At 44.0% G+C, this 22,998-nt stretch overlaps 1 protein-coding gene across 1 annotated transcript in view; it reads right to left on the minus strand.

Moving 5' to 3' along the window:
• Positions 1–10,173: 10,173 nt before the first annotated feature.
• ANTXR2 (ANTXR cell adhesion molecule 2) overlaps positions 10,174–22,998 on the minus strand; it is a 552,370-nt gene continuing 539,545 nt past the window's right edge. Inside the window, exon 17 of the mRNA XM_078660866.1 lies at positions 10,174–13,167. Within this exon, the coding sequence (XP_078516992.1) occupies positions 13,138–13,167 (30 nt within the window). The 3' untranslated portion in view covers positions 10,174–13,137. The remainder of the gene's footprint in view (positions 13,168–22,998) is intronic.

The following is a 22,998-nucleotide window of genomic DNA, read 5'->3' on the forward strand; positions in this document are numbered from 1 at the left end:
CACAGGTAACATTATGGTATGTAAATATGTTACCAAGACACATACATATCTGTCCTATTACACTTAGGTGTGTATATGACTGACATTTACATACTTGTGCTTCTTGTGTTTCATGGAGACATGAACTTAAACTTATTGTAGATACTTTGATGTTTGAGTATGTTACACTGAGACTCCACATATACACACATCTTGGATCATGATGGTGATACTAAAGTTATTGTGCGCTACCTCTGAAGTACCTGCCCTATATGATTATATGGGGACAGATTTACTAAAGGCTCATGTTGCCCTTGTGTTACGCACGGCAATGCAAGTCATCACGAGCACTAAGCCATGCAAAGCCACCTTGTGTGGCTCTACATGGTTTACTAAATCCTTTGTAACACCAGGTAGCTCGTTCCCTGCCTTGCCTAACCATGCGACAGGTGGATTGTGGGGGTTCAGATGCATCCATCTGCTTGTAACACAGGCACTCTTGCACTGTGGTGCAAGGGTGTCTGCATTGGCACTAGGCAGCACACAGTGCACCAGGGTAAGCAGCCAGCAGAATTGCACCATATCTATGTAGATACGATTCATTTCTGATGTCTCCCTTCCACGTAAAGCAGTGCTGCAAGTTCTCTTGCTCTGCTGCATTGCATGACGTTTTAGTGAATCTGGGCCATTGTGTCTTGGATTGAATTTACACTGTTGTCCTATAGGTGCTTACATGTTAGGGTGATTTTTCTGTGTGTTTTACTTACCATATTACCCATACATTAATATATGTTACATTCCTCATGTTCAAACATACCCTGTACCTGTTCTTGATCCTCAATGTCAGCACTGTCCATGCCCTCAACTCTGGCAACCAACTCAGTTGAGATGAGTGATGCAGCCTGCTCCTCCATTGGGTTCATCTCCACCTGGACTTCTGGTCCTACTCCAGTCTTCAATGCAGCCATCAAGTTCCTGTCTGGTTTTTCTCTTGTCCTGTGTTTGTGGTCTTGCTGTATTTTCTTAGATTTAACCACAGTCTATCTGGTTGGTGCCACACAGTTTATCTTGTCCACTACTGATTGCCATAAAGCATCCTCCTTGGCTGAGGGTAATTTTGAAATCACAAACAAATGTTTCTAATTTTTTGTCACGTCTGAGATAAAAATTGGTATTCCACCTTAAGTAAAATTTACTTTCTGTCACATTGTGCAACCATGAGCTATATATTAGGTGTTACATACATGTTGATGAATGGACGGCAAGGTATATTCTACACACAGCTTTTCTTGCAGCTCCATAGGACATGGCCTACTCTTAAGCTATCTAACACCAATTCATCTCATATTAACTATGTTTTGGTGTGTAAGAGACAAGCTAACACACTCAACACAAATTTTGAACCACATTTACACTCTGATTGTATCATACCTCACCATTCATTATACAAGATAATGCCATATTTAGATACCAAGTCCCATATTTCCTGTAAAAAGGTAGTATGTGAATTTTACAATGTAATCAGTGCCTGGGGTGAAGATTACATATACAGTTGAATGATTATACTTGATAAGTGACTTCAATATGGATAAAGCTCATCATAGAAACATGACTATTTTCAACATATGCTATAATTACTCCAATTGTCTATGAGCATCTTCATGTGCGCCCCTCCTGATGCCACTCAGCTGACCAACGGCTGCTCTGAGCCTCATCACACGCCCCAATCGCAGTCTTTGGTGAGAGTCAGTGCGCCAGCGTCCAACTGCGACATCCCGCTAGCAAAGAAGAGGACGGAGGGTACATGATTGCATTCCACAGAGCAAAACATCGCACCTCTAACAGCACCATTGTCAAGCCACTCCCAACACCACAGATGGAACCCATCACAGGTATGAGAACCTCCCGCAACAACCAACACTCACCCCAGCACCTGTCTGTACTATGCCCACAGGAGAGCTGTATGGCCCACAGTTCAATAAAGCTGCCGCAGCATGTGAAGAGAGGTTGCAGCGCCACCTAGCAGCCATGAGCGCTACCGCACCTAAATGAAGCCCGCGGTTTTGAAAACAAACAGCCCCAACAAAGCAGACAGAGTAGTAGTTCCTGCCGCCTCACAATCAGGGCACAAGTCCTAACAAAAGAAGTGGGGGGACGCTGACATCACAACAGGAAGTGACGTCATGAAAGGTGACTTGCACCATCAGACTCATTGCCTCCCCACGTTCACCCCTTAGATGTGATTGCATCGGAGAAGCCAGCGTGTGAGCAGCGTTCTGAATGAGCTCCGATCTCGCCCCAGACAGGCCAAAGAGTGAATCTATGGCTCCATTTGCTCCAGTTATCGAGCTCCCGGTAAAATAAGTGGGGGGACGCCGTCCACCCGCGTGGTACCCCGACTCGAGCCCTGCCCACAATTGTCATGCATGGCATGAAGCAGCCCCGTAGGGGCTCTCACCTCACTTTTAAAGGAGACAAGCCATCGAGCTGCATGGCAGGAGTGAGAGCCCATCACGCCCGCAAACAGTAAAGCACAGAAGAGAAACCCTTTTGCGCATACTCGGTGCACAATCAGCAAGAGAGCGCGTGAGAGATGCCAGTTTAACGCCCAAATTACAACAGCTTCCTGTCCGCATGCACACAGAGACTGTAACAGGAAGTGCTGCACTATTCTCCTCCACCTGGCCAATGTGTTTGCATTGCTGGGAGCAATTTTCCCCAGGACAAAGACAGTCAGTGATGGGGAGGAAGAGCATCATGCGCCCCCTATAGGAAAGTGGCCACCACTGCAGGATAAGTACAGCCAAGGTAGTGAAGCCAAGGGCAGCCAACGAAACAAATCCTAAGAAAAGGCAGTATCTAAGAAGAAGACATGGAGGAGAGCAGCACGAGGCACTGAACTACAGGCTGCAGTGCCTGTGAGGAGCAGCACAGGCTGCCCCAGCCTTCCCAACAGCAAAGAAAAAGAAAACAAGACTGGCCCAGAGAGAAGGCTGTACCGTTCTCTCCCACCAGATCCAGGTACCTGCAGTGCTAAAAACAGTTTCACAGCAGTGCAAAGAAAGCCTAAACAAATGAGGCAAGTGTTGTTCATGCCTCGAGCAACTGTCTGCTGTCTCCGCAAGGAAAGAACAGAAGGCATACAGGGAGCCAGCAGAGGGCACCCTTCAAGCGATAATGCCCAGAAAGTCTAGAGACCATGCACCGCTGCATAAAAAGGAGCAGCACTAGCTAGCCGATCAGCACCGCATGGCCACTGGTGGCCTATCAAGGAGGATTCCACATCGAGTAGTACAAACCTGGCCAACCAAGCACAAACCTAAGCAGCACTAAGGGGCAGATTTATGATGACTGGCGCATCCCCAGGGATGCGCCACTCATCCTGCGCACCTGCTCCGCCACCCATGGTGCGCCGCATTTATAATGCTTGTTTCCTGTCCAGGGAAGACATGGCTTGGCAGTTCGGGCTGGACTGTTCCCATGAGGCACAGGGTCAGACTGATTTGCATATAGTGATGTCTGAACTGGGGTGGCAGAGTGGGCTAAAGAACGGTGATGGATTAAACTCAGACCTTTTGACTGGGTGTGAGTGTTTGATTGATTCAGATGCTCCGTCCATCACCACCCTCTTTTGTACCGCATTTATAATGCGGCGCACCATGGGGCAAAAACGACACAGATGCGTGACGCATCTGTGCCGTAAAGGTGGCGCATTGCTGGAGCTGCGTCGCAAGCGCGACGCAGCTCCAGCAAGGCTCGGGGGTGCCCCATCTCCACAATGCTGCGTCAAGACCCACGCCTGCTTCAAGCAGGCGCAGGGTTTTGACGCAGCATTGTCCTGAAAGTGACTGAGTGAAATCTCATAGATTTCACTCAGCCACTTTTAGGAGGCGTTCCTGCGCAGGAACGCCCCCCCCCCTGCGCAGGAACGCCTCCTTATGGTGCAGGGCTTTACAACGTGACGCATATCCTAGATGCGTCACGTTGTAAATAGGGCGCATTGTTTGCGCCGCCGTTGCGTCAAATAAAGTGACGCACCGGTGGCGCAAGGCCTTCATAAATCTGCCCCTAAGCGTCACAACAGTGCAGCCTGAGGTGTAAACACTACGACCTTCAGAAAAAGAAGAAATCGTAGCACGATGCCACAGCGTAAAGGAGACGCTGCTTCTGGTGCCATGAGGAAGAAAACTGGCACTGCTCCTCACCACAAAACAAGTGGGAAGATGCCTGCCATCTACCCCATACACATACCCAGAGCCACCACTGCCCCCAGATTAAAGAGGGGAGGAAAAGCTCAGGATGGCCTGACGGTTGAAGGGAAGCATTTACACCTCAATTGCACCAGCACAGCCCTGCAGTGGGCCTAAGACTGCACAAATAGTGTCTTCCCCCACACTGCCTTAAGACAGAGTCACCAGTGGCCCGACACAGGCAAGAGGAGACTTTCGCACCTCTAGCTGCAAGCTGCCACCAACACAGCTCCCTACTGCCCACGGGAGAAATTCCCAGAAGAGGGAACACCCCCAAAGTAGAAGCTCCAAGAAGGTCCGTTAATAGGAGATACATGGCTAGATGCCACCTACCACTCAAGAGGTAAAGAAAAACATATCTGCAACTGCCCTGATCATTGCTAAGTTGGAGCACAACACCTGAGGCCGGAACAAGGACTAAGCAAATGATCTACCACTGTGTGGCTCTGTTGGCCTACCCCGGAGAAGGTTTATGCTGCTGCACCCGTAAGATAAGAGAAAAGCGACTGGAAGTCTTGTCTGCATGGTCCAGAGACCACTGATTGTTGAGAGGCCCTGTTGGCATTTTCGGAAGATGGTGCATGCCACTACACCCAGAAAAAGAGCTGGAAGTGTGACCTGCTGGTCTACACTTGGGAACCTGACAACCGACCAAGTTCAGGAGGAAAAGTCGTGGGAGGCCGGGCCTGAAGTTCAAGAAGATTCAAGCTGCTGAGTGAGCACAACCAGACACACAAACAGCAAGCAAACTAGGTGACACAACACGAGAACGACTTGGTGACAGCACAGTGGGAAACTTGAAAGTTAGCAGCAAGCATGCTTGAACAGTGTCTCTATCCCGACACAGTCACCTAAAACGTAGCCACATCCAGGCACAAGGATGCCAATGCCTCCCCAAAGGAAATTGAAATGCCTGGCCCCCCTCACTCCTGGTGATCAACTCAAGAACGAAGGCCTGCAACCATCACGGCAAACTGTCACTAAATGTCGTCCAGATTCACCACACGGATGACAACCCCATTAGGCCAGCCCATGACAAGTGTGTCAAACACTACCCTCTGACCAAACAAGTGGGCTGGAGTCCTACACCATTGTCATACCAGCTGATAAGAAGAACCAGTGACTACTTGCTAAGCTAGCTTACTTCCAGATCATGGTAGCAAGAGCCCTTCTTGTCCAAGAACCATCTACACCTGAGGTTTGTGCGAGTGACTAGGCTGCAAATCCTCGGTGGTCTTGCAGCTGCCTCAACACAGGCACACACACACAGCCCCAGCGCAGCCCACAAGCAATCCTGTTGCAACCCAAACAAGGGGCTCCCCCAGGTGTGAGAGTTGGACTTGATATTTTCCAACCTACGGACTCCAGGATGCAGTGTGGCTGTCTGACAGAGACTTCCACAAGTCACATCATGCTAAGTCGGTTTTCAGTGGGTCTACAAAAACCTTTGTTCAACTTCACAATGGATTCCGACCACGCCCCTGATGCCCCCGTTTTTTTAAACTTTTGAGACTTACCACAAACCGTTCTCAGCACCAGCAGAGGGGATCAGCTTCAGACCATGGATACGTTTCCACCGGTAGACTGCCAGAGTGCTGCTGATGTATCCAAACCAGCATTTTGTGCCCTGAACCACTCAGACTAAATTATGGATGCTGGCAAAGATGTCCTGTTACAGTTTGACTCATCAGCCCCATGTCCATTGCTGTCCCGTTGATCGATTCTAGATGTTGATGGACCACACTGGTGTTCATTTTATTGTTGTTTATTTCCACAAGTTGGACTTGTGTTTGTTTTTGCTTTAATAAAGCTTGAGGCAAGTTATCTGTACCTCTAACTGTGTGTCTGTGTGAGTTATTTGGGCACATGTGGGCCCAGAGCCCACAACACAATACAGCCCACGCGACACATTATCCTGCTAGAGGAAGCCTGCCCCAATTTTGGCCCTGGGATTTAAACGCTTTAAAAGAAGCGCAATATGCCTAATTATTGCTGGGATACAAACCTGTTCCCAATGTCCGTAGCAACGCTAGCCAAGGGACCCCCTTCATTGAGGCTCAACAAACACTCGTACAACACGTCAATAAATACTCCGCAGTGCACCAATTGCTAAAACCTTGCCTCAGGCAGGAAGCATTCCTCTTAAATTTCTCCCTCGTAGCACCTAGTGAGGCATTTCCCCCGAACGCCCGGAGGCAGGAGCCATCGGTCATATAGGCAGTACCAGGGTACTACTGGAGGGAAACAAAATCAAACATTATTGCATTTTAGGGGGAGGGATGCCCCTGGCCTTTACTGGTATACCCACAACCATGGCGGTATGAACCATACCTTAATGAGGTGACCAACCAGCCCAGCTCAAATGGTGTGACCACATTGTCGACCTAACAAAACAAGTGGGGACTTGGGCACCCGACCAGGTTGCGAGCCACCCTCCATACCGCTCATTTTCTCCTCCCACTCCTGAAACTGCACTATTGCACTGCCAGACAGGTCAACAGGCAGGAGGCCAGAACAACTGGCTCCTTAAATTGTGGGTGGTGAAAGACTCCGAAACTCACCAAAACAAAACCGATGTCCGTGCTACCGACAAACCCAGGGAAGTGACGTGACACAGCTGATAGCGTGTCCAGCGGGGCAACAAAGAGGCCGGCACCTGGGTTGGGCTGGTTTAAATACTTGGCCCTAGCCTCCCAGGTGCCAGAAATCCGTGGAGTGCTGGAAGGAGGGCTCCTATGGGGTCTCAGAGTGTGGAGCGCAGGTGTTAGTGTCAAATGCGGCAATAAGGGGCTGTCCTCTTAGGAGGGTGAACTGCGTACAACACAGGCAGCTGCAAAGTCGATGGTAACCATGTGCAAAATTAAAAAATGCATTTTTCAATGTGACCTGAAGCCCACATATGCCCCTGGGGCATATGTGCATTACGAATTTCTCGGTGCCCTTGTGCTTGGATTTCCTGAATTATGATTTCCTATATGGATATCGCAATTTAGGAAGTCCAAACCATTTTCTATTTGGACCATAGGTGCAAATACACCAGCATTTCCTATTTGCAATTTCTTAATAGCCATTCCCACTCGGTAGGAATCGCTATTAGGAAATCACAAATTGTGTACATATCATTTTGTATTTCCTAAATAACTATTCCTACAGAATTGCTATTTAGGAAATGCAAAACAAGAATTTCGTACATCTGGCCTAAGGAGTGTAAAACTGGCACTAAAAAAGATTACTTAACAATAGATTAGGCAAACATTGGCAAAGCCATTAGGTTTGAATGATAAAAGGCTTGCAGATCAAGCATCAATTCTGGTGGATTTGTCATGATTGTTTAGCAAAAAACAACACAAGTGCCAATACTAATAACAAATTTATTGCCTTGAAATTTTGATTTGTTATCAGTATTGGCACTTGTGTTGTTTTTTTGTCTAATTGGGGCTCAGCCTTACTGATTGGAGATCAAACCCTTGATTATTATTGTTGTTATGATTGTTTAGCAGGCATCACTAAGGGGCAAGTATACCTAACAATGGATGTTAAAAAAATAAGTTGCTTTACTATTTCACTTTTTAGATGCTTTGGGCAAAACGTGTTCCTCAGTGTTACCAGGCCGTTCCTGACTCATTTTAGAAGTAAATGGTCCCTTAGGCATTCCAATGGAGATGGAAGGACACACTCAAGCAGCCAATAGAAGGCAATAGGAAAATTCAGCAGTGAGACCAAAATACTCCTGTGGCCTGGCCAAATGTGATTGTCAGACTCAAGCCATTGACTGAAGGTTCCGGACCAGACGTAGCTAGTGGCTGAAAGAGGCCGAAACAAAGTGCCTTAAAGCAAGTTAGAATACATAATGTTCATACGAATGCAGTTATCACCATACATGTCAAACCTAAGAATAGGACACAGACAAATTCTGTAACAACAGTGTGTAACGGATGTATGACGTAACAACGCATACTTTTACAACGCCTACCTTTACATCGCAAGTTTTACAACGCATACCTTTACAACGCATAGTGCTTTTAGGCGCTGGATAGTGAATAGTTTAATTTACTATTCTAACTCCAGTCCCCGTGGATAGTAGGGAAGGTGTTGGATAGTACATTAAACCTATTCCCTATCCTAGAGCGCCCCCCAGCGCTATGCGTTGTAATAGTTTGCGTTGTAAAAGTTGCGTCATAAAGGCACTGCGTGGTAAAAGATGCGTTGTAAAGGATGTTTACCGTGTGTAACATCTCCAGGCTGATCCCGTTTTTCCATGTTCGTTTCTCTTTCTGTTTCCCTCAGTAACTAAACTTTTAAAATCCCGCCTACCACAGAGCTTTTAGCTGTGGTGTGAACCAAACCAACCACTAACAGTGGACTTAGTGCCTGCCCATTTTTTTTACCATTGGTTGGCTTTACTGTCACTCGAATGTGTTTCTTACGTATTGGGTGGGTTGCCTTCCTATTCTTTTCCACAGCCCATATAAATAACGAATCCTAATAAATCGCTATTTAGGAAATACAAAATGGAATTTACTAAAATAGCGATTTCCTAATAGCGATTCCTACAGAGTTGCAATCGCTATTTAAGAAATGCAAACCTATTTGTTCCGATAGACCTAAGGCCCAAAGGCACAAATGGTTTTGCATTTCCTAATTTGCGCTTTCTTAATACGAACTCGCAAATTAGGAAAGGCAAATACATTTGTACCTATGGGCCTTAGGCCCCCCTTCAATAAAATGTACAGGTAAGTAGTGCTTTTGTCAAGCGCTTCAATGCCCTGCGGGACAAGTGAACTTTATGGTACTTTAAAAAAAGCCTTTTGGTCTGCTTTTTTCAATTGTACATGGACACCCTCGGATTGGATCCGATAGTAATAGCATTTCCTGAATGCCCATTTCACATTTTGGAAATGCTTCATAAATGAGCTTAGAAAATCGCAAATAGGAAATCCGTATTTGCAATATCCTATTTTGGTGTTCGAAAAAATGCAATTTCTACTGGGTAGAAATCGCCATGTCTGACCGCATATATATGCCTTTGTACATTAGGAAAGGCAATTTCGCATTCCTTAATGGCCCGAAATAGCGATGTGGTCCATTAAGAAATACTAAATCCTTTCATACATATGGCCCCATGCACGTAGCTTGGACCATGTCCTCTTTACCATCCTTTTAAATAGCTGATGTTCATCCTTCTACTGCTCAGTTTTACAGCTACTTTTATCTTTCAAAACTTCATGAGAATTTTTTTTTGCTGCCTCGCCCCCATCCGTTTTCTGTTGCCTCTCTGCATCCGCTATTCCATCGCTCATCCACCAATCGCAGTCCTTTAATTTCTTTTTGTCATATTATATTTTTTAGATGGCCTGGTGGCTGCTATTTGCTGCCAAGCTGCTGTGCATGTCAACTTGCACTTTCACGCAGGTAAAGTCAAATGTTTTTACTTACTGATCCAAGTGGAATCGCCGTCTTGGGTCAGTAATTAAAACAAAAGGAAATGGCGCCTGTGTTATTCTGTATGTACGTGCATGCATGGTGACACCCAGGTACATGTGCTTGCAAAAGGCGGCCACTTCATTGTGCCTCTTTTGTCTTTTTTTTTTTTTACACGATATTGTGAAGCTACTGCAACTTTTCCTTTTGCAAATGCAGCAAAGCATTAGCAAAAAGCATTGGCAAAGTCAATAGGTCAAAAAAGTGAAACATAGCTTTGCTAATGATTGTTTCGTCGAAAATTCAGCTTGCATTCTGCAACATCAGTGTGTTACAGCCTTCTGGAGGAGTAACGCCCCTATCGTCCTGTGCCAATGGCATGACATTTGATGTTTCATATAATGCTTAAATCTACCCATCGATAACCTATCCTCCAAAATGCACTTCCAAGAAGCTCAACAAATTCAGCATAGTAGCACAACTTAGACGGATCGCTTCTTGTCAAATAAAGACCCATTCAACATCATATTCAAAACATTTATTTACATTTGTTTAAAGACGTACTTTTGCTCTAAAACACGCATCACAGCTGCATTCATTGTACCGCTGTGCTTGTCCAAAGTAGCAGTCCCGTTTTAGGGTGAAAAAAAATTCTGTTCCACAATGGAACACATGTATTGTTCATCTTATATCATTACAGATCGAAGAAAGTGTATCATGCAATCAGACTTCCAAATAGAACTTAACATGAAAGGGTGTTTCTATTTTTTCATGTTTGAAATATTTGCCCTTTTTGTAAATAACCATTGTAAAGCTCACTTAGATGCTTTAGAAAATGTAGGCACTTGAGCATAAATAATGCTTATGTTTCTTACCTGAAATGGCTGCTGCAAGTTTTCCAGCACAGCAATATATTTGATTCCAAAAACTGAACACAGGTATAACAGCCTTCATTCTATTATGCAGTGGGTTTCTCCTGAAGCTGCAAAAAGGTATGTTTGCATCTGGAGCAGGTACACTAGGATTCAGTGATTCAAAGCAAACGCTAACTACTGTGAAAACGACAGCTTTTTTTCTTGATGCGATCCTAGGAAGGATGAACTTATCTATGTATATATGAACATTTTCTACGTACGCGTACATAAATAGCACAAACCTAGCTATTTATAAAACGATCCCAGACTGTAAAGCGTTTCTTTTGTGGGATAGCTCAGACGATAAAGCAGTTGCTGAAGATTTCTATGTATAATGTGCAGGATGTGGGATTGAATCCCAGCAGGGAGGATTCAACATTTAATCCTTCCGATGATGATGATACAAGTACCATTAAGTTGAGTCACAATAGTACATACTCACCACTGTATATGTGTGTTCCTTACTCAATAAATGGTCATTTGTTGTTGAATTGCTCCTACTATCCTGGAGGAATGAGACAGACGTTCTCATGGTGGGAATGCTGTGAAAGAGGCCAAGTGACTCCACTTGCTGCAGTTGATCCAAAGTTGGGTTGGGTCTTGGCAGAATGGGGTGACTTCCTTCGTGCCTACCTCCTTGCAGTCATTATGCAGAACTCCCTCTGCTCAGCCTTTAAGCTATATTTGCTCTTTTTGGCCCTGTGGAATCTAGGGTGGCAGACATTCCACCCCAAGTACCTTTTAGGAAATAATGTTCCTGTTAATGATAAGTGAATGTCAAAAATTATCAAGGGTTTTGTTTATAGGTAGTTTGTGTCAAGGAGGCAAAAGGCACACAAAAGACACCAAGCAAAATTCACTTCACAATCGGGAACAGCTTAGGCTTCTTTGGTAGCCGTGTCTCTACATTTCGGATATCCGCCAGGATAAAAATGTATGGAAGTGCTTTGACGTTCTGGGAGAAGAGAATCAGATGCCCCACCAACTTGTTCACCACAGGCACCTGTGAGCTAGGGTCATTGCTCCAGAAAAGATGGTTATTGGGCTTGTGTCATGTATCTTATTAAAGAATTCTTGCCATACAGAGAAACCACCCCTTGCTCTGGTCTCTGGTCCCTTCAATGTCCAGTTTCTGAACAGTCCTTAATACTGGAATGAAGCATCAATCCGGCCCCAGATCCTCTGTGATGTTGGCTACTTTTCAGTATTATAACACATTCATTTTCATTGCTTTGCGGCGGCTCGCACACCTCTGGACGTACAACTATCAACTGGTGCAAGGAAGAGTTTTGTAACTGCTGATCCATAACTTAATGCACAGCCCTTTGATCTATTAACCTGTACAGAGATAAGTTTTAATACTAAAATGGTACAATAAATATGAGTGCAATCTCAGGCATTTCATTACACTATTGCCTGTCAAAAATATTGAGGTTTTTTGATCAACCTACAAAAATTTCGACTCCAGAAAATCAGTTACCACTAAACTGCCAAGGTAAGTGTATACAGGTATTATTCATAAATTCACACATATGAACCCTAAATATATATCATCAAGGGACGGAGCTGCAGGGTAAGAAAAAGTAAATCCATGCTTATGGTAGAGATGTATTGGTAGCTGATATTCTCTAGTCGATACATTTGGAAGTTAATGTATCAGCGGGCTAAGGTGATAAAACACCCAATATATTGATAGAATGTTAAGATTCTCATGTAAAGAGCAATTACAAATGTGGTAGTGGGTCTGAAGACGATTCCCAGGTACTTGCAGTCTGACACCACATTATACGTACAAATAACAACAAATACATTACATGAAATGTAAACCGTTTTTAAACTGCCAGGGATTTCTCCAGTGGAGGTAATTTAGGGCCGCTGTTAAGAACTCTGGTAATGGCAGCAGATCTGTGCAGTGACTGTCCTGTTACTTTCCTCACAATCTACCGCACCCTCATGCTAAACTATTACGTATTTTACACATATTAAATAATTAGCAACCTTAATATGAAGTTTCGAGGCAAGGACTTGCATCTCCCAAAACCTTGAAGCCTCCTCTTAATACTCAATGTCGGAACAGCATGAATTTAGGATGTAATTTTCTCTCTAAAGAGTGCAACAAACAGAATGACAGAATAGTTTTACAAACTGTTCGAAAATGTTCGCCTCTAGCTTTCAGCTCAAAGTCCTGATTTGGAAAAGCAGGTTCAATTGTCTTATTCAGGAAAATGTCCTTTTCCAAAAAGGCTTGTATTCAGAAAGCCCGCAGACGGTTCCCTTGGTCAATGGTTTCACTAGTTTACGTTTGTTGTGTTGAAACAGGAGCTTACTATTGTCATATGTACAGTAAGGCACGCAATTTGATGGCAGTACTGTAAAACAAGTACTTATGTCAAAGATTCAAAAGCAGATGCAGAACAAAGAAGGAATGGGTATAACCAGCAGTGTGGATGAAGGCTTGGAGGTGATTGATTGTCTATACACGGAGGCAGATGTATTTTCTTCCTGTGGAGTTCACCACTGTTCTTGTGCTGATCGCTGATTTCTGGTGCAGGTTTTTGTTTTCTTTATGTTGACTAAACCCTGGAGAAGTTTACACAGCGACCCTGGGGCAAGATAAAAAGAGAATGGGACAACATGAAACAGGCAATGATGCTCATTTAAAAAAAGTGCAGACACACTTGCTGTCTGTTTACATGACTGCTTACGAAAGTGAGGACTGGTATATTTCCTATATCATCCTCCCTCAATCACAGTGCCAAAAACCCCATGACCCAGTTTCACTAACACGAGTTTGCATCAGTGTCAATTTTGTGATGGCAATCCAGTGCTTGGATTTATTATCCAATGCAAATCAGGATTGGTGTTGGATAGTGCTAACGTCCTGCCAACCCAGGTACTTGCCAATCACCATGCCACATACCGAGAGTAATGTTACACATCATTATTCTGCTGCATGTCAGTCAGAACACAACATTCTAAGCCTGCTTCAACTCATTTCTCCAACACTTACGTCACAGAACTACGGAGTACAGTGGGAACCAAAAGAGTTCCAGCGTTCATTTATTTACAAGACGCTACATCTCCTGCTTTGTGAAAAAGTAACAACTTTTAAATCCATAAATAACTACACAGATAATCATGAGCACACAGGCAATTATAATTCTTGACTTAAGCGAAGTGGCACCTGAATTACACCTCTTATTTGGGTCACTGGAAACCGGGAATTTGCGGTCAAAGTATCGGTGACCTGCACAGGTGAGGTGGAATTATCATCAGGCACAGAGCCATCAACAGTCTGTCAAGTCTTCGTACCTACATTGATATCAATGTTTGGTGAGTGATAGGCCACATGTGGAAAATTAGAGGAATCTCTCGTAAGGGACTTCCCTGGATGCTGGGCAGTCATCATGTGTTCTTCGATGTTATTGATGGCAAAGGGTTCAGCCTCAAAAGGAGCATCAGACTTTCTTTTTTGTGCTGTCTGACAAGCATTCAATCTCCTCTTGTAAAGGTGACATCTTCTACAACATGTCATCTGTCATCATATATTTTCTGTTTGCTACCAAAGTGCGTAGCATGAATGTCTTCCTCATTCTTGGATCTGAGGTTGGTCCATTAGAGCTGCTTGGTCATCATGACTAAAGATTGACCCTGCACCTGAGAAGGATACGTGCTCTTGTATATAAATATCCTAAAACATCATATACAAACAATAGAGAAGTATGTTAAAAACTAGCCTCCCAGAAGAGAATAACAGAAAGTTGTGTATCGTGATTGTAGTCAGTATAAATCTTTTATTGATAACCACTTGTTCTTTTAAAAACACCACACAATTGCTTGCCAACGTGTTTCATCCCTCATGAGACTTCTTCAGGGTTAAAAGCAATTACAAAACACTATTTACAATATATACACAATAAAATAGTGTTTTGTAATTGCTTTTAGCCCTGAAGGTTATCAATAAAAGATTTATACTGACTACAATCAATATACACGACTTTCTGTTATTCTCTTTTGGAAAGCTAGTTTTTAACATACTTCTTTCTCTATTGTTTGTACATGATGTATTAGGATATTTATATACAAGAGCACGTATCCTTCTCGGGTGCAGGGTCAATCTGTGGTCTTGGATAGTGGTGGTTTATAACCACCTATTTGGGATGTATGTGGGTCACATCCTAGACCTAATGCACCGAGGTATAGTAGTGACCTAACATGCCTTATAGGTAGTGACGTTTGGTGCTGGATCCCTAAAGCTCTGACCCCTTTCTTTGGCAGCTTGGTCATCATGGCTCTTCCAAACATGAAAGTTGCAGGTCTATCCCCTGCCATTGAATGAGGGGTTGAAAGATAAGCTGGAAGAGTAGTGTTCAAAATAACTTTAAGGTCAAGCTTCTCCAATGCAGCAAGCTGAACAGCTTTCTTTTTGATGCTTTATATTGAGGCGATTTAGAAAGTCTTTGAATTAGTGACTATTAAAAGATGGGCCAATGTCAGATTTTAAGATTGCAGATGCACCCTATGTAGCAAGGAGGCCATCTAATTTTTGAAAAACATTTTCATGTTTAGTTGATAAAAGCTCTTCTGCCAATGGAAAATGGGAGTATTCATCAACAATAAATAGAAGATGATGTCCATTCTCAAGAGGACCAAAGAAATCAACACCAATTTCCCCCCAAGCATGATGTGGAAATTCTGACATGTTCAAAGGGTGCTGAACAACTTGAGATGAAAAACAGTTGCATATGTGACAAGTTTTCAATTCTTTTTTTACCCTTTCGTCGAGATATGGAAAACAGACTTGATCACAGACAGCTCTCCTAGTGGCAACTATTCCTCAATGTCCCTCTTGGACAACGTCGATTACTTGTTGTCAGAGAGTCTTGGGAAAAACAATTTGTGTACCTCACAGAATGAGGCCTTCTTGATTTACTAAAAGTTCAGCCCTCACATTTCTGAATTTCACATATTCACTGGCGTTAGTGAGAGGCCTAGAGTGCTGGTTCCATGACTGATGAGCAATAATGTCTTTTAACTTTAATATCTCACTGTCTTGCCTTGTAGCAGTGACCGTTTGTTCAAAAAGACATGGCAGATGTGTGCTCAATTTCACAACAAAATTGATGTAAGCCTCTGCTGTCTTCTATGGAGTAGCAGGGCATTTTAAATAACCAGCAGGATTCTGATCTTTCCCTTGACGATAAAGAATCATTTAGTTGCATTCTTTTTTTTCCGAACAAATTTTATTAGGGGTTTGCAGAACATTCACCATATTTGCAGTATTATATTTCACACAGTAGGATGTCTTCAACAGAATATTAATCCATTTTCATAACTGGTGCCATATAACAACAAACATCTCCTCCCTCCCACCCCCCATGAGTCAGCATAGCCATTACATTTGTCAGCAAAGTGTTGTGTCTGATCAGCACTAATCTTTGTGGATGAGCCTTTGCGAACATTGGGGGCCCTCTGCAGTGTTAATAGGCGCACAATAAGCCTTAACATGAAGCTAGGTTTGGTGATCTCGCGATGAGGCTATGGGGGTGTCAGACTCTGTCATGGTAAAACTATCTAATAGTGTTTCCCAAGCCTGGGCTGCTTGTGCTGACCCCGCACCTGGCTTTCCTCTGGAGTAATCTCTCCTCACAACTCAACCATTTCTCCATTTCCCTTCCCAGGCAGTTACTCTGGGTCCTCCCGCTGACCTCCAGTTCCTCGCAATTTCATGCTTGGCCAGGCTGTATGCACAGTCTTGACATTTATTTGTGATTTTAGTTTTATATGTGTGTGGAAACCACCCCTGGAGATAGTGGGCTGGGGATCAAGGAATTTCTCTCTCAATGATGGCCTCAATTGTAGTGGTAATCACCTCCCCCAAAAAATGCAGTGTGGGGCATGTCCAGAACATGTGCAGGATATGAGTTCCCCTTTCCCACATCTAGGGCAGGCTGCATCAGCCAGGAGGAACTATATACCAATCCTCTCTGGAGTAAGGTAAAATCTAGATGAGCTTCAGTCGGCCATCTCTGTGCTGGCTCTAAGAGCGGAGCATTGCATCTTGGCGGGAGATTTTAACTTCCATATGGACGAGGGCCTGGACCCGGATGTGATCAAGTTGATGGAGATTACGGCCCCCCTTGGCCTTGCTCCTTATCTTTTTGGGCCAACGCATGTAAGGGGTCATACCTTAGATCAGGTTTTCTCCACGTCCCCCATCGAGGTCATGTCACTTCTGCCGGTTCTCTGGTCGGACCATAGCCGGGCAAAATTTTTTGTACTAGGTACCAGTAAGCCATCTAGTACCGCTCCTAGACAGCAGGGGCGAGTCTCCAGGGCCTTTCATCGTGTGACTCCAGCAATGCTGGCTCAGGCATCCTGTGATCATCCCTGCCCTTGTTCGGGTGACCTGGAGAGGTATGTAGAGGCCTTGCAGGTGTGGCTCACGGAGAGGCTGAACAATCTGGCTCCCGTGATGGCCCCTCGAGCAACATCAAAACGGGTCTCTGCCCCCTGGTTCACCGAATCACTGTCGGCCTCTCGTAGGCAGTGTAAGGTGGCGGAAAGAGCCTGGCGTTCCCAGTATGATCCAGCGGCCAGGCTTGCTTATAGGATCGCGGTTAAGGCCTATCATTGTGACATCCTACTGGAGAAAAAGGGCTACTATGCAAGAAGGATAGAGACGGCCTCTAACTCCTGCAAGGAGATTTTTACAATTGTTAGGGAATTCACAACCGCACGAACTAATTCTACTCAGGCTGCCCCACTGGACTCTTGGGTCTCGGCTCTCGCGGATTTTTTTACCACCAAGATCACACTGATCCAGGACTCTTTTCCCCTGAGGGTCTTTGAAGTTCCTTGGAGCTCTGAAGATGGGTCAGGTTCGCGGCCTTTTGTGGGCCCAGTCTTGGCGGTTTTTCCACCTCTTTTGATCTCTTCATCGTTGGCATTTATGGCTAACCTTAAGTCGGGGTCGCCTCTTGACCCATGTCCGGCCAAATTCCTTGCAAAAATGGCCGATGTTATAAACCCACTGGCGAACCCGCTCCTGAATCTCTCCTTGAGTCGGGGGGTGGTTCCGCAGGCTTGGAAACAGGCGATGGTCATTCCCCTTCTCAAGAAGCCTGGTCTTGACCCGGAAGCTTTGGACAATTATAGGCCAATCTCTCTTCTCCCGGCGCTGGCGAAGATTCTCGAGAAGCATGTTCATACGGTGCTTTCCTATTTCCTGGAATCTTACAGTCTCCTGCACCCCACTCAATCTGGCTTCCGCCCCAATCTAAGCACCGAGACGGCGCTCTTGGAGGTGTCTGAGGCTATTAAAGAGGTGCGGGATTCGGGAGGCAAAGCCATGCTTGTTATGCTGGACTTGTCGGCGGCCTTTGATACCGTCCCCCACGAGGGTCTCCTCATCAGACTCTATGAGATCGGTCTGAGGGGGACGGTGCTCAGCTGGTTTAGATCATTTTTGGCCGATCGCCGACAAACGGTCTGGGCCCCACCTAGCTCTGCCATGATGCCGCCTTTGGGAGTCAGAGTTCCACAGGGTTCTGTGTTGAGCCCGACGCTTTTCAACATCTTTATGACCCCTCTCGCGGCACTGGCAGAGTCTTATGGGGCCCAGATCGTATCCTATGCTGACGATACTCAGCTCCTTTTTACGTGCAGGAAAGGAGAAGAGTTTGATGGAGAGAGTATCCGTGAGTGCCTTGGGGCTGTTTTCGAATGGTTCCAGCTGAACAGCCTCAAATGCAACTCAGATAAATCCGAGGTACTCTTCTTCGGCTGTCCTCACGATCCGGACTGGCAGGAATGGTGGCCGGTTAACATGTTTCCTCCAGCACATTCGTCCCAGCTGGCTAAGAATCTGGGAATTAAGATGGATAATGGCCTGGCGCTAAGGTCTCAGATTCTTGGTCTCTCGGGAACTTGTTTTGGCCTGCTTAGGATGCTGCGTAAGTTTTTCCCTTTACTTTCAGTAGATCACAGGAAGTTAACGGTGCAGGCCTTAATTGGCTCAAGATTGGACTATTCCAACGTCCTGTATCTTGGCCTACCGGATTACCTTTTGCAGCGGCTCCAGGTGGTCCAGAACTCGGCTGCGCGGGCCATTTTTGGCCTTTACAGGCGCGCAAGAGTTTCGGGACTCCTGCAGTCGCTCCATTGGCTGCCTGTCCGAAAACGGATTGTGTTCAAAGCTTTGACCCTGGCCCACAAGGCTCTCCACGCTTCGGGGGCAAAATATCTCCAGAAGAGGTTGGTTTTTTACCATCCGACCCGTTCTTTGAGGTCTGAATCTCTGTTTCTGGCGGTGGTCCCTCGAGTAAAAAAGGCTCGCATAGGGGGCCGCTCCTTTGGGCTGTTGGCATCACAGATGTGGAACACGCTCCCTTTGTCACTTCGCAGCACCTCTAATCTACTGATTTTTAGGAAAGGCCTTAAAACCTGGCTTTTTGCTCAGTAGTCTGCTTTTGTTCTTGTCTCTCCTTGCTTCAATGTGTTGTGTTACTCTGTGATGGTTGTATTAAAAGCGCCGGGACACTCCATGGAGTAGCCGTGCGCTATAAAAGACAAAAGTTAACATAACATAACATAAACAATTAATCAATTTAAAGTGTGCGGTCCTGGATATTTTTGGTGTTCTTTCTAGGCCAATGTCCCAGTTTCTAGCAGTAAAAAGGCTTCGCAGTTCCTCCTCCCATCGTGATTGCAGGTCTGCCAGCGGTCGTTGGAAGTCTGCTCATATTGCTTCATATAGACATGAGACTGTCTTAATAGTACCCGCAGAGAGGGCCAGATATTGGCACATCCTGAGCATGCACAGTTTCTAGGCGCTAATGCCCCAATGTTTTCTCAGTGCCCTTATGAGTGCCTTGTGCAGAAGAATATGGCCCAGCGGCAGATCGAATTCTGCATGAAACTCTTCAAATGGTCACATCTCTGAGTCTCTAAATAGGTGCCCCAGCTTTCTCGCCCCTGCCACAGTCCAAGTGTTGAATCCCATCCAGCATCCACTATGGGGCAGCTCTTTTAGCATGGATAGAGGTAGATCAGGAGAGTAAGGTATTTTGCTATGCATGTTTTTTAAGCATCTATTTCAACACCTAGCAGTCACCTGGAACTCCTGGGTATCTCTAGCAGGGGACCGTCTCACTCTCAGGAACATCTTAGCGAGGTAAGAAAGTGTTGGTGCAACGTGGTATGGAATCCTGTTCGGATCTCCTCTGCTCGGCATCAATTGGACTAGCCAGCTAAGCTGGACTGCTATATAATTCATCTTAAAGTTGGGGACTGCTAATCTCCCAGTCGCCGTTGAGTGCTGCATTAAGTTCAGTGCCACTCGCCAACAGCCTGCACCCCATATATAGGCAGTAATCAAGGAATCCAGGTCTTTATATATTTTGCTTTTGAGACCCAGATGGGGAGTGTTCTGAAGAAACAGAGGAGACAAGGTAGGACCCTCATCTTCAAGAGGACTATTAGGTCTGCCACAGAGAGCAGCAATGTTTTCCAAAAGTCTGCATGAGAGCGGAGGGATCGGATGGCCTGTCCCACATTGCCATCTAGAAGATCAATGCAATCATGGTAGATCCTGACCCCCATGTAGGCCAAACAGCGGAACTCCCATAGTAAGTGTGCTAGTCCTTCAGGCGGGTCTGTAAGGAGTGTAGTGGGGAAGAGCCTGGACTTCTGACAATTTACTTTAAAACCAGACAGTAGTCGAAAACTTTCCAACATGGCTCTGGCCATGTCCAAATCATCCTCGGTCTCATGGAGGAACATCAGTAGGTCATCCGCATATAGTGCTATGTGGTGATGGTGACCCCTAATATATAAGCCCTGATGATTATGCCCTGTTCATGCCTAATTAGCCAAGGGCTCCATGGCCAGCGCAAAAAGCAGGGGTTACAGGGGGCAACCCTGTTGTGGTCTGCGACCCACCAAATGTCTCCTGGAGATTACCTTCCCTGTGAGGACTCTAGCAGTCGGATCCGTGTACAGCAATACTAGAAAGTTCATGCCCAGTCCCATATGTGAGATCAACTCAATTCAATATATTTATTAAGCATTTGGCTCTCTGATGAGGTCCACTTAAAACATACAAAGTTAATCAAAGCAAAACCCAACAGCCTTTAAAACAATACTTCATTAAAGATTCATCATACAAAAACATAAAAGTTTCCAAAATCACCTCTAGGATATTATTTAAACATCAAATTTATTAACATTAAAAAGCAGTTTCATCTAATCGCATGTTATAGAATAAAGTGCTTCATGTATCAATAATAGCAAATCATGAAGTAAAGTGCATCTTACAGCAGCAATAAGGTAGCAGCAATCAAACAATTATCTTCTATTCTAGAACCATAAAGAATCAAGTCCTGTTAAGTATGAATACAATTCATCTAAGGTGCATCAAGAGTGTCAGCTATATTTCCCTTTAAAACTTTTTAGATGAGAAAAGGCACCTAATTAGTGCAAACAACAGAGAATTAGCAACAGTCATAGTCGGGGTCTAATAAAACCATTTAAAATATATTCATAAACTCCCTAAAAAAGTAAACAAGTTTAATGCATACTATTTCATTTTTTGGACAGAGCAGAAATTCTCAAACTGATGTTACATTTTTAATGCCATTCTGAATAAACATTGGACGTAGCCACCTAAATCGAAATGTAATTAAAGCAGGACAAACAAGCAAAACATGATCGAGATTCTGAGTAGCCTGATTACAAAAGTTACACTTTTTTCCACCTTCCCTATTGGGTGACCCATTTCCAATTAAATCTTTTAAGGGTAAAAGGCTCACATGGTAGAGAATAATCCATCGACCAATAATGTGGCTTAAGTTCCATGATAGATATTTCTGAGAAACTCTCAGGGAAGCATACTTGACTATTGTTTCCAGTCTGGCTCTCATTCTGCAAATCCCAATATCGCTAATTAAGCAACTAGAAATCTTTTAAAAAGATTTTTAATTCTATAGGAGATAGAGATAGCACAACATCCTCTTGAACATTACAATGTTGCAGTGCCAGAATGAAATCGTTACAAAAGGAGTATTTATACATTTATTTATATTTGTTTGTATTTATACATTTGTCAATTTTTTTTTCCTGTTGAATAAAACTCCTCAAAGAAAGAGGTTCACTATTCTTTAGTAGATATCCCCAATGAATTACCATAGCTAGTCCAAATTCTAGCCTAATAGCGGCTATTGGCACCAGTGTACTAAAGTTGCATATTTTACGAAAAATTTGGCCTTCAATCTTATCTAAAAAGCTCCATTCACTTACTGGTATAGATTCAACTTTTTAGTATGAAGGAGTTAGGCCCATAAGACTGTGGGGATGGCTGGACCTTATAAATACGTATTTAACACAAAAAAATGCCGCCCCACCTTATTTGTTAGCTCTTACTGGTAAGCAACACATCAATCCTAATTCGATATGTTCGGTATAGTTATTTACCTTTATTTCAAGTACTTTTTGAAAACAATCTTTGATTTGATGTCAGAGTAAAAACACAACACATATACTGTACAAACTTATACTGTATACAAACTTCAATTTTGACCATAACATTTACCGAAAAACAGAAAACATTACTACATGAAAATACAATCACTGTACACAACATAACATATATATCTATTTCCACTTGTTCCAAAGGGCAAGTCTCAACTCCTCGCCTAAATGACCAAAATGATTTGAATTTATAAGGAACAATAATGGACAAAATCACAGTTAGAAGGAGATATCCAGACAAATCAGTTATATAGTTTAGTAATTATCAGTATTTGTTATCTCCTTTTTGCCGACGCGTTTCGAACTCCATACAGCTGTTATGGGTTCTCCTCAGGGCCTTGTCACTTCTGTCTGCATGTGTGTAAGGAAAAAACAACACTGTTTCAGTGTCTATTCCCATAGCCTCATATTAAAAATCCGCTTGTACCATCTTTAAAATCCATGTTACCTTAACTGTAGCCAGCCGGGATTATCCTATATCTGGGTCTGGGTCTTTGAGGCTCCTTATAAATTCAAATCATTTTGGTCATTTAGGCGAGGAGTTGAGACTTGCCCTTTGGAACAAGTGGAAATAGATATATATGTTATGTTGTGTACAGTGATTGTATTTTCATGTAGTAATGTTTTCTGTTTTTCGGTAAATGTTATGGTCAAAATTGAAGTTTGTATACAGTATAAGTTTGTACAGTATATGTGTTGTGTTTTTACTCTGACATCAAATCAAAGATTGTTTTCAAAAAGTACTTGAAATAAAGGTAAATAACTATACCGAACATATCGAATTAGGATTGATGTGTTGCTTACCAGTAAGAGCTAACAAATAAGGTGGGGCGGCATTTTTTTGTGTTAAATAGGTATAGATTCAACAGCATATATCAGGGTAGGGGGAATTTTGGTTTTAAAAA

Source organism: Lissotriton helveticus, chromosome 9, assembly GCF_964261635.1.
Source record: "Lissotriton helveticus chromosome 9, aLisHel1.1, whole genome shotgun sequence".
Taxonomy (NCBI): Eukaryota; Metazoa; Chordata; class Amphibia; order Caudata; family Salamandridae; genus Lissotriton; species Lissotriton helveticus.